The sequence below is a fragment of the Coregonus clupeaformis genome, chromosome 15 (genome assembly GCF_020615455.1).
Source record: "Coregonus clupeaformis isolate EN_2021a chromosome 15, ASM2061545v1, whole genome shotgun sequence".
Classification (NCBI taxonomy): domain Eukaryota; kingdom Metazoa; phylum Chordata; class Actinopteri; order Salmoniformes; family Salmonidae; genus Coregonus; species Coregonus clupeaformis.
In genome coordinates this window covers 61,997,508-62,010,714 of record NC_059206.1, presented here as the reverse complement: position 1 = coordinate 62,010,714, position 13,207 = coordinate 61,997,508, and the positions used below count along the sequence as shown (strand labels likewise).

Here is a 13,207-nt window from a genome sequence, read left to right as displayed (position 1 = left end):
TTGTGTGTATTGTAAACTGTTACATTGAACAGTCCTGAATGAATGGTGGTCATTTATACATTTCCCTCAGGTCACAAGGCCTGTGTTCTGCTGTTTTGGCTTTTCAACTGATTCATGTCTAGGGAAATTTAGATCGGACCCATTCTTGTCTAGTGGAAATGTCATATGACTAACTTCTTAGAATCAGGTTTTTTGTTGAAGTAATTAATCATCTATATCAATTACCATGAGGGCTATTGTTGTGTCAACAGATGGTGTACACAGTTTCACACCTGTCATTGATAGTGGACATAAAATCTCTTCCCCTGGATGAGATTAACTGACTGACGTTGATGTGATTGAATGACAAACCAACACTAATCTCTAATCACTTATGTTTGTTGTTGATACTGTGTTGTTGCTGTTGTCTATCTTGATTTTTCTTTTTCTTTGACCATTCAAATTATAAGCTTGAAGATTTGTTTGTTATCCGTAACAGAAAGTGCTGACCAGTTTGATGCAGACAGGAAGAGATCAGACTAGTGATGGATTTTTCCTCATCAAGGTGACACAAGTAGGACTGATTCTTATTAGGTCATTTTACATTTGTGACTGGTGATATAGTTACTAACAAATGCACTCCCCTACGTATGCATTTGGACAGTGAAGCTAAAACATTTAATTTGGCTCTATACTCCAGCATTTTGGATTTGAGATCAAATGTTTTATGAGGCGACAGTACAGAATGTCCCCTTTTATTTGAGGGTATGTTCTTACATATCTGTTTTACCATTTAGAAATACAAGCACTTTATGTACAGTTGAAGTCAGAAGTTGACATACACTTAGGTTGGAGTCATTAAAACTTGTTTTTTAACCACTCCACACATTTATTGTTAACAAACTATGTTTTGGCAAGTCGGTTAGGACATCTACTTTGTACATGACACAAGTAATTTTTCCAACAATTGTTTACAGACAGATTATTTCACTTATAATTCACTGTATCACAATTCCAGTGGGTCAGAAGTTTACATACACTTAGTTGACTGTGCCTTTAAACAGCTTGGAAAATTCCAGAAAATGATGTCATGGCTTTAGAAGCTTCTGATAAGCTAATTTTTAATTTTAATTTTATTTTATTTTATTTCACCTTTATTTAACCAGGTAAGCCAGTTGAGAACAAGTTCTCATTTACAACTGCGACCTGGCCAAGATAAAGCAAAGCAGTGCGATAAAAACAACAACACAGAGTTACATATGGGGTAAAACAAAACAAAGTCAAAAATACAACAGAAATAAATATATATACAGTGTGTGCAAATGTAGCAAGTTATAAATAAATAAAAATAAAGTTATGGAGGTAAGGCAATAAATAGGCTATAGTGCAAAATAATTACAATTAGTATTAACACTGGAATGATAGATGTGCAAGAGATGATGTGCAAATAGAGATACTGGGGTACAAATGAGCAAAATAAATAACAATATAGGGATGAGGTAGTTGGGCGGGCTAATTTCAGATGGGCTGTGTACAGGTGCAGTGATCGGTAAGGTGCTCTGACAACTGATGCTTAAAGTTAGTGAGGGAGATAAGTGTCTCCAGCTTCAGAGATTTTTGCAATTTGTTCCAGTCATTGGCAGCAGAGAACTGGAAGGAATGGCGGCCAAAGGAGTGTTGGCTTTGGGGGATGACCAGTGAGATATACCTGCTGGAGCGCAGACTACGGGTGGGTGTTGCTATGGTGACCAATGAGCTAAGATAAGGCGGGGATTTGCCTAGCAGTGATTTATAGATGGCCTGGAGCCAGTGGGTTTGGCGACAAATATGTAGTGAGGACCAGCCAACAAGAGCGTACAGGTCACAGTGGTGGGTAGTATATGGGGCTTTGGAGACAAAACGGATGGCACTGTGATAGACTACATCCAATTTGCTGAGTAGAGTGTTGGAGGCTATTTTGTAAATGACATCGCCGAGTTAAGGATCGGTAGGATAGTCAGTTTTACGAGGGCATGTTTGGCAGCATGAGTGAAGGAGGCTTTGTTGCGAAATAGGAAACCGATTCTAGATTTAACTTTGGATTGGAGATTCTTAATGTGAGTCTGGAAGGAGAGTTTACAGTCTAACCAGACACCTAGATATTTGTAGTTGTCCACATACTCTAGGTCAGACCCGTCGAGAGTAGTGATTCTAGTCGGGTGGGCGGGTGCAAGCAGCGTTCGGTTGAAGAGCATGCATTTAGTTTTACTAATTGACATCATTTGAGTCAATTGGAGATGTACATGTGGATGTATTTCAAGGCCTACCTTCAAACTCAGTGCCTCTTTGCTTGACATTATGGGAAAATCTAAAGAAATCAGCCAAGACCTCAGAATTTTTTTTGTAGACCTCCACAAGTCTGGTTCATCCTTGGGAGCAATTTCCAAACGCAGTGGGACCACGTAGCCGTCATACCGCTCAGGAAGGAGACACGTTCTGTCTCCTAGAGATGAACGTACTTTGGTGCGAAAAGTGCGAATCATTCCCAGAACAACAGCAAAGGACCTTGTGAAGATGCTGGAGGAAACAAGTACAAATGTATCTATATCCACAGTAAAACAAGTCCTATATCGACATAACCTGAAAGGCCGCTCAGCAAGGAAGAAGCCACTGCTCCAAAACCGCCATAAAAAAGCCAGACTACGGTTTGCAACTGCACGTGGGGACAAAGATTGTACTTTTCGGAGAAATGTGATCTGGTCTGATGAAACAAAAATAGGACTGTTTGGCCATAATGACCATCGTTATGTTTGGAGGAAAAAGGGGGCTGCTTGCAAGCCGAAGAACACCATCCCAACCGTGAAGCACGGGGTTGGCAGCATCATGCTGTGGTGGTGCTTTGCTGCAGGAGGGACTGGTGCACTTCACAAAATAGATGGCATCATGAGGAAGGAAAATTATGTGGATATATTGAAGCAATATCTCAAGACATCAGTCAGGAAGTTAGAGCTTGGTCGCAAATGGGTTTTCCAAATGGACAATGACCCCAAGTATACTTCCAAAGTTGTGGCAAAATGGCTTAAGGACAACAAAGTCAAGGTATTGGAGTGGCCATCACAAAGCCCTGACCTCAATCCTATAGAAAATGTGTGGGCAGAACTGAAAAAGCGTGTGGGAGCAAGGAGGCCTACAAACCTGACTCGGTTACACCAGCTATGTCAGGAGGAATGGGCCAAAATTCACCCAACTTATTGTGGGAACTTCAGACTTCAACTGTATCTAGTCCCCCCATTTGAAGACAAAAGTTTAGTGTTTGGTCCCATATTCCTAGCACGCAATGACTAGCATCATTTTAGCATCCACATTAATGCAGAAGTGTTCAGAAACATATTATATTCTTATTGACAATAAAACGGACTCCAAAATGACACAGTAGATTATTTACCATTCATTTATATTGGGCACAACAAAATCCGAAACACAACCAAAACAAAATGCAAATGCATCCAGCAAGTGTGTAGAGTCAAAAGCTTGATGTAGTCATTGCGTGCTACCTACAGGGGTCCTAAAATAAAAAAGCTTTGTAGAAACCCAGCCCCAGGCCCTTAGGCCATAAGTGAATTTGTCCAAATACTTATGACTCCTTCAAATGGGCGGACTAGATACATAGTCCTTTCATTTCTAAACAGTAAAACAGATATTTATGAAAATGCCCTCAAATAAAAGGTGACATTCTGTACTGTCGCCTCATAAAATACTTGATGTAAAATCCAAAATGCTGGAGTACATTTTTACATTTACATTTTATCATTTTCTGTGCCTTGCTCAAGGGCACTTGGGCGACTCCCTCTTAGCCAGTGGATAACCCTTTTGTTGATTTTCCTTCCCAGTATTCCTTAAAGAGGTGGGGTTTCATGTCTCCGTGAGTAGAGCCAAAGTAAAAATGTTACCATCACTGTCCAAATAAATACGTTGGGGAGTGTAATTCTTAAGACATGTCTTGAGACGTCTCAAGGCAAGGTGATGGCTAGGTATGAGTGTTTGTATTGTAGAGATGTTAAGTTCATTTATCATTTATTGTTACTTGGTGAATATATAAGTATATTTTTTAGCATAAAAAAGATTTTGTCTCTCTTTTTGTCATATGTCTAACAGCAAAAACAATGCATAACATTAAAAGCAATGAATAATGCATTCAACAGTATTTCCACTTGACTCAAAAGTCCCTGGTAGTAGTTTTTGTTATGATATTCTTGTCTAGCTTATGGGTGCTTGGTTTTAGTATGTGGTGTTATTCTGTTACAGGAGTATTTCCGTATCCCTCTGGCCAGTCTGAGGGCAGTGCTGAGTGCAGTGGACATCACCACAGTCAGACAGATACTGCAGTACTTCAGCAGGAACCAGGGAACACTGCAGGTAATTCAACACACTTCATATCAGTTGTCCTCTTAGACAGATCTCCCATGGAAAAGACTGAGGTCTCTTGACCTCAATGGGACAACCTGATTGAATACATTTGACTAAATAATTAAATTAAATGTAGTGCAACCTCTTCAGCTCTATGTTCACACAGGATAATCACTTAATCTCTCTCTGTCCCAGCTTACAGATGACTACCTAGGCACCATGGTATCTGTGCTTTTCCAGACCCACTTGGTCAGGGACGGCAGCCTCTTTCCCGAACTGTTACCCCTACTTGCCCTGGTCAACCCTGCAGACATCCAGTCACTGCCACCCTTACAGACCAACCTCAATATGTAAGTTAAGCAGGCTTCTGATACAAGTCATCATGAGTCATGATGTCCTTGTGTGATGGTGTCCACATTATAGTTTAGTGTATTATTATGTATAGTACTGAATGGCTATAGAATTCTTATTCTTTTAGAATCAAAGGTCATGGACTTATGCCGTTAATTACCCCCTCTATTCAGACACAAACAGACTCACAATATTGGAGTCATTTTCTATTTAAATTACTGCTTTGCCGTTAATTTAAATTGGGTCATTTGAGTCTCCGAAAGAGATGTGCTTTCCCAGTAATGTTTTGCTCTCTGCTTTTTGTTCAGGTAAACAACAAGTATGTCCTACATTCCTTTATGCTCTCTCTATTTTCAGGAGAGATACCATCAACAGCATCATCAGGAGCCTGTCAGCAGAGCAGCGCAGGGCCTTTGGGAGGTGGTACAGCCGAGCCCTCAGCTCCCTCAACATGACAGCCGGCGGCCCCTCCTTCATCAGGGACACTGGTAACCTGATCGTCTACCTGCCCTTTCACAGCTTCCAGCACCTATCACCTGCTCAGGTAACAGACACGACACCTCTCTGTGAAACCAGAGCCTCCCCAGCCACAGCCAGAGAGTTGTCAGTGGTCTCCATTGTGTCAATGGTTGTGGCCGTAGCCAATGTTCAAAAAGTAAAAATCGTCTATGCATGAATTAAGAATGGCTATGTGAAGAACAATGAGTGATCTTTCAATGCTTAAAATGTGAATATGATCGTTGCATGTGCAGGTCCAAAGTTATTGGTGCCCTTGATAAAGATGAGCAAAAATACTGTATAAATTAAATAATACAAATACTGAGCTATATTGTATGGGAAAAATAATATTTTATACTAATACAATTGCTCAAAGAAAGAGATTTTGTTTAACAAGTCATATATTTTTTTCTCAAAATGATGGGTCAAAATTATTGGCACCCCTGTTTTCAGTACCTTTCAATGCCTCGTTTGGATAATGGCATTGAGCCTTTTTTCTAAAATGTTGTATGAGATTGGAGAACACATTGGGAGGGATCTTAGACCATTTCTCCATACAGAATCTTTCCAGATCCTTGATATCCTTCGTCTGCGCTTATGGATTGCCCTCTTCAATTCAAACCACAGGTTTTCAATGGGGTTCATCCAGAGACTGAGATGGCCATTGCAAAATGTTTTGTGGTCAATTAACCATTGCTTTGTGTATTTTTATGTGTGCTTGGGGTTATTGTCTCGCTCAAAGATCCACTTGCGGCCAAGTTTCAACCTCCTGGCAGAGGTAACCAGGTTTTTGGTTTTGATGTCCTGGTCACTGGCATACCACAGGCCCCTGCAGCTCCCGCAAGAATTGGAGAAAATTAGCTTTAAAAATGCTAAATAGCATGAGATTAGCTATTAAACTGCCAAAAAATGTGTTGAATTGTTGGAAGTTAGCTGTTTCCCCCCCCCAACAAATGCTCAGACCTTGCGGGAGCCCCTGCGGAAACTGCGGTACGCCACTGGTCCTGGTACTGGGTTAAGTTTATTAAGTCGTTGACCTTAAAGGCCCAGTGCAGTCAAAATTATTGTGTTTCGTATCATATTGTACAACAGCTGATTAAACTTACACCGTAAAAGTGTGAAAAAAATGTGATCAGTGTTAGTTCCTGATAATTTCTCTTTTTGAGAAAATAATAATATTACTTGTTAAACAAAATCTATTTCTCTGAGCAATTGTATTAGTATAAAATAATCTGTTCCATTTTTTTTGTATTATTTATTTTATAAAGTATTATTTGCTCATCAAGGGTGGCAATAATTTTTGACCTGACTATGTGTAAGGGGATGAGGTTGTGTATACAGGACAAAATAGTATGCGTTTAGGCCTATACATTTTCATTGTCTTAATTTAAAACGGTATACACGACATTTTCATCATTGTGCACTGTAATTTTAAACCAGAGTTGGGTGGTGTTTTGTCTCCCCTAGCTGTTGAATGGAATGGATGTGTTGCTGATGAACACCCTAAGCCCCCTACAGCAGCAGTTTGTGGCTGAGAGCCTCATAGGGACCTTTAGAAATCTAACAGCAGAACAATTCAGGAGGTCAGTGTCACAATCGATGGTATTTGATCGATGGTTGGTCATGTATTCTGTCTTGCAGAAACATTCAGTTTCAAACATTCATCTGATTTGAGTGTATGCGTTTTCAAGAAAATACTTTCCCTAGTCCTATGAAACTCAATATTCTGGTAGACACTGAAGTAACCAACTGTTTGGGATCCAAATGTATCTTTGGATATGCTTGAATAATGATCCTCTTTGTCTCCCTAGGCTTGGCAACCTGATGTGTCTGTCAGACCCAAAGGACCTGCAGGTGTACAGAAACACAGAGGCCTTCTCTGTGATTCAGGACAACATTAGGACATGTGTTGTCCAGGGCCTCCGGAGTCCCAGTGACTTGGTAAGTGGAGCTGTCACAGACACACAGACTGACACTGTTATTCCTTACCATAGATCTACAGTTGAAGTCGGAAGTTTACATACACTTAGGTTGGAGTCATTAAAACTCGTTTTTCAACCACTCCACACATTTCTTGTTAACAAACTATAGTTTTGGCCAGTCGGTTAGGACATCTAATTTGTGCATGACACAAGTAATTTTTCCAACAATTGTTTACAGACAGATTATTTCACTTATAATTCACTGTAACACAATTTCAGTGGGTCAGAAGTTTACATACCCTAAGTTGACTGTGCCTTTAAACAGCTTGGAAAATTCCAGAAAATGATGTAATGGCTTTAGAAGCTTCTGATAGGCTAATTGACATCATTTGAGTCAACTGGAGGTGTACCTGTGGATGTATTTCAAGGCCTACCTTCAAACTCAGTGCCTCTTTGCTTGACATCATTGGAAAATCAAAAGAAATCAGCCAAGACCTCCACAAGTCTGGTTCATCCTTGGGAGCAATTTCCAAACGCCTGAAGGTACCACGTTCATCTGTACAAACAATAGTACACAAGTATAAACACCATGGGACCACGCAGCCGTCATACCGCTCAGGAAGGAGATGCGTTTTGTGTCCTAGAGATGAACGTACTTTGGTGCGAAAAGTGCAAATCAATCCCAGAACAACAGCAAAGGACCTTGTGAAGATGCTGGAGGAAACAGGTACAAAAGTATCTATATCCACAGTAAAACGAGTCCTATATCGACATAACCTGAAAGGCCGCTCAGCAAGGAAGAAGCCACTGCTCCAAAACCGCCATAAGAAAGCCAGACTACGGTTTGCAACTGCACATGGGGACAAAGATCGTACTTTTTTGGAGAAATGTCCTCTGGTCTGATGAAACAAAAATACTGTTTGGCCATAATGACCATCATATGTTTGGAGGAAAAAGGGGGGCTTGCAAGCCGAAGAAAACCATCCCAACCGTGAAGCACGGGGGTGGCAGTATCATGCTGTGGGGGTGCTTTGCTGCAGGAGGGACTGGTGCACTTCACAAAATAGATGGCATCATGAGGAAGGAAAATTATGTGGATATATTGAAGCAACATCTCAAGACATCAGTCAGGAAGTTAAAGCTTGGTCGCAAATGGTCCTTCCAAATGGACAATGACCCCAAGCATACTTCCAAAGTTGTGGCAAAATGGCTTAAGGACAACAAAGTCAAGGTATTGGAGTGGCCATCACAAAACCCTGACCTCAATCCTATAGAACATTTGTGGGCAGAACTGAAAAAGCGTGTACGAGCAAGGAGGCCTATAAACCTGACTCAGTTACACCAGCTCTGTCAGGAGGAATGGGCCAAAATTCTCCCAACTTATTGTGGGAAGCTTGTGGAAGGCTACCCGAAACGTTTGACCCAAGTTAAACAATTTAAAGGCAATGCTACCAAATACTAACTTCTGACCCACTGAAAATGTGATGAAAGAAATAAAAGCTTAAATAAATAATTCTCTCTACTACTATTCTGTCATTTCACATTCTTAAAATAAAGTGGTGATCCTAACTGACCTAAGACAGGGAATTTTTACTAGGATTAAATGTCAGGAATTGTGAAAAACTGAGTTTAAATGTATTTGGCTAAAGTGTATGTAAACTTCCGACTTCAACTGTACTTTATTTTTTACTGCAAAGTTGACAGTGAAACTCATATGGGTATGAGTGAAGTAGACTAATCTATGGGTTGAATTTCTTGTGTTTGCACTTTGTGTGTGTGTGTGTGTGTGTGTGTTGAATCCTGTGTAAATATGTATGTGTGTTATGCTTGTGACCATCCCTCTACAGATCTCCAGCTTGTTCCTGAATGGGAGTGAGCTTCAGTCTCCTGGCTCTCTCCCCGCCGGCCGAGTGTCTCAGCTGGCTCCCTTCTTGCCCTGGCTGGGTGTGGACTTCCTGCAGAAGCTCAGCCAATCCCAGCTCAGCCCTGCGCTGACAGCCCTGGCCTCTGTGCCCTTCACTCCTGCACAGGTAGAGGATCATCATCAGCCATCACAAGCATCCTCTAAACAGAGAGCTCTAATGGAGCACCTTCTGTTTGGTTTTCATACCTGACTGGGTTTGCTCAGTGCTGCCCTGCTCCAGTAACATAGGGGGTTAGAATGGGGGTTGATTAGTAGGGGCTTCGTGACAGCTGACAAGCAGTCAGTCTGCAGCAGACTGACCCCAGGTGAGGTGAGGGGGTTCTGGAGGTGCCTTGACCCTTTGATTACAGAGGCACAACTGCCCCCACATTTTCAACATGTGCCTCACGGCTGCTGCCTGCCATGTGCCATAAGGGGTCTTAGTCAATGGAACGGTAGGGTTGGGGAAACAAAAGCAGAAAATAAAGCATTTGTTTTTTTCTTGAGCCCAGTGGGCTTTTCTTCATTTCGCCAAGTAGTTTCCATTTCAAAAATAGAATGTTAATAAAACAGCGTTAACACCAGTTATAATGATTTTTTTTTCTAATTTTTTGTGATGTCATTCTAGGCCGGTGTAATTGTGGACAAACTGTCTCTAAACAACAGTGTAAGTATTATTTCCGTTTTTGAAGGACATGGCTTTCTGTTTTAAATAGGGATTGTAAACAGGGTTGCGTATTGTCTCAGATATGGTATGCTAAATGTTGGAGAGTGTCTCTTTTTCAGTGTAATGGTTCTGTGCATATTAATGGTCCATTCTGAGCCAGCTGGCCCAAAGCCTAGTGCAGCCTGGCCAGGGGTGACTCAAGGAGACACACTATCACCATGGCAAACCACACAACCCTGTCAAGATGTATGTTTCCTACCTCATTATACACCAGATGACACTCTACCTGTATTGGCTTCGTATCTAATGGCTGTATAGTGTTACAAAGAGCAAGACCAATTTGTCAGAGGTATCTTTTGTATCTACTTTCATTTAATAGATGATTTTTGCATTATTAAAAGTGTTTGAATGATGAGTTAGAAATAGACTATCCCTCTCTCTATTTCTCCATATTGTCCTCCACCCCCCCCACACTACAGTGGGGGAAAAAAGTATTTAGTCAGCCACCAATTGTGCAAGTTCTCCCACTTAAAAAGATGAGAGAGGCCTGTAATTTTCATCATAGGTACACGTCAACTATGACAGACAAATTGAGAAAAAAAATCCAGAAAATCACATTGTAGGATTTTTATGAATTTATTTGCAAATTATGGTGGAAAATAAGTATTTGGGTCCCCTATAAACAAGCAAGATTTCTGGCTCTCACAGACCTGTAACTTCTTCTTTAAGAGGCTCATATGTCCCTCCACTTGTTACCTGTATTAACGGCACCTGTTTGAACCTGTTATCAGTATAAAAGACACCTGTCCACAACCTCAAACAGTCACACTCCAAACTCCACTATGGCCAAGACCAAAGAGACTGTCAAAGGACACAAGAAACAAAATTGTAGACCTGCACCAGGCTGGGGAAGACTGAATCTACGCAATAGGTAAGCAGCTTGGTTTGAAGAAATCAACTGTGGGAGCAATTATTAGGAAATGGAAGCACATACAAGTCCACTGATAATCTCCCTCGATCTGGGGGCCCACTGCAAGATCTCACCTGATCACAAGAACGGTGAGCAAAAATCCCAGAACCACACGGGGGGACCTAGTGAATGACCTGCAGAGAGCTGGGACCAACCAAGTAACAAAGCCTACCATCAGTAACAGACTACGCCGCCAGGTACTCAAATCCTGCAGTGCCAGACGTGTCCCCCTGCTTAAGCCAGTACATGTCCAGGCCCGTCTGAAGTTTGCTAGAGTGCATTTGGATGATCCAGAAGAGGATTGGTAGAATGTCATATGGTCAGATGAAACCAAAATATAACTTTTTGGTAAAAACTAAACTCGCCGTGTTTGGAGGACAAAGAATGCTGAGTTGCATCCAAAGAACACCATATTTACTGTGAAGCATGGGGGTTGGAAACATCATGCTTTGGGGCTCTTTTTTCTGCAAAGGGACCAGGACGACTGATCCGTGTAAAGGAAAGAATGAATGGGGCCATGTATCGTGAGATTTTGAGTGAAAACCTCCTTCCATCAGCAAGGGCATTGAAGATGAAACGTGGCTGGGTCTTTCAGCATGACAATGATCCCAAACACACCGCTCGGGCAACGAAGGAGTGGCTCCCGTAAGAAGCTGGTTTCAAGGTCCTGGAGTGGCCCCCCAGCCAGTCTCCAGATCTCAACCCCATAGAAAATCTTTGGAGGGAGTTGAAAGTCTGTGTTGCCCAGCGACAGCCCCAAAACATCACTGCTCTAGAGGAGATCTGCATGGAGGAATGGGGCAAAATACCAGCAACAGTGTGTGAAAACCTTGTGAAGACTTACAAAAAACGCTTTGACCTGTGTCATTGCCAACAAAGGGTATATAACAAAGTATTGAGAAACTTTTGTTATTGACCAAAATACTTATTTTCCACCATAATTTGCAAATAAATTCATTAAAATCCTACAATGGGATTTCCTGGAATTTTCTTCTTCTAATTTTGTCTGTTATAGTTGACATGTACCTATGATGAAAATTACAGGCCTCTCTCATCTTTAAGTGGGAGAACTTGCACAATTGGTGGCCGACTAAATACTTTTTCCCCACTGTATTTCAATCTCCAACTTTCCTTCGCTCTCTCTCCCTCCTTGTGTCCCTTCTAGCTGGCTCTGCCGGCAGCTGCAGAAGCTGGGCTCTCTGGTGAGTGGGGTGAAGGTGGAGACTCTGCGAGCTTTGCCCTCTGACACACTGCTGTCCTCCCTGCCTGACAATTGCCCTGCACACACCCGGCCTCAACCACCCACAGGCCAACACCATCACCACCAAACTCTGGGTATGGCCTTAGACGGACTCACTAACACTGACACCCATCCTCACAAACAGCGAACATGTCACTCATACTAAATGAAGACAATCGACAAGGTACACAGTAACATGGCTTCGGCCGTACGCTGCTACTCTTGGCTCAGTGGGAGGTATGTTTACAAGGCTCTGTTAGTATGCATGCATGACCACAACCAATTGAGAGTGAACGGAGAGGAGGAGAGCAAGGTGCAGGTGGAGTGTGGAGGGGGGACAGCGAGCTGGCACGAGGTGTACCCAGGCTCCTTGCCCTGCCTGGCAGTCAGATAGGGTGCTGTGGCCCTGTGCCAGCTGGAGCTGTATGCTCCATAAGGACCAGAGCCAGGGATAGACGACACACTGGGCAGGCTCAGCATTGGGCTGTTTCTTAGAGAGGAGGTGCCAACTATGCATGAATGAGGTCACCCTGACACATTTGTAATTACCCCTCTTGTTTGCCTGAGTAATTTTTTATGGTTTGTGAACATGTATTTACATTCCATCAACAAATTGTTTCGTACTGATAGTGTTTGTCAGAAGCCCATTTAGTCATCATTGAAATCCACTTTAATGGTGTCGTTTAGTCACTATACTCTGTGTTGTGTTGACCTTTGTCCAGGGCTCACCAGAGGTGACTGGCTGGTTGGATAAGGTGGAGCCCCTGCTCCCCAGCACTCCTCTACTCAGTGTGCTGACCAAGGCTCGTCTGCTGTTGACCAACAGAACCTCGGCAGAAAGACGAGCCTGGAACACTCAGCAGGTAACATCTATGAGCTGACTCCTGTCCTTTCTGATCCAGCAATACCTGTGACCTGCAAGTCATTTTCAAGGGGATACAATTCATGCATATCAGTACAGGAACTATCTATCCCTAAATACTTAGTGATTTTATTCACCCAATGAAATTAGAGATTTTAAAAGGATTTCTGAGTGTGTGTATAAAGATGTCAGCATGTTATGCAATGTGGGTCTCTCCTCTATCATTCGGAACATATGCAAAGGTGTGTATGACACAGTCTTGATTAGATGTTAAATAACTAACCGTCAGTGGAGAGGTCGGCCTGTTGTAAAACCCCTGCCCTGACTGTTTAAATAGGCTATTCTATGTCCTGAACACACGCAGTATCTGTCACTGTCAACACACACACACACACCAGGTCCCAGCTGTCACAAGGAGGTGGTGTGTCA

At 42.2% G+C, this 13,207-nt stretch overlaps 1 protein-coding gene across 1 annotated transcript; it reads left to right on the top strand.

Annotated features, from left to right (window-relative positions):
• The first annotated feature begins 4,655 nt into the window (after positions 1-4,655).
• Positions 4,656-12,082, top strand: LOC123492685. The gene is made up of 6 exons (XM_045225466.1): positions 4,656-4,715; positions 5,074-5,260; positions 6,682-6,797; positions 7,026-7,155; positions 8,984-9,231; positions 11,842-12,082. Coding segments are annotated over exons 1-6 (924 nt in total). The 5' UTR covers positions 4,656-4,713.
• Positions 12,083-13,207: the final 1,125 nt, after the last annotated feature.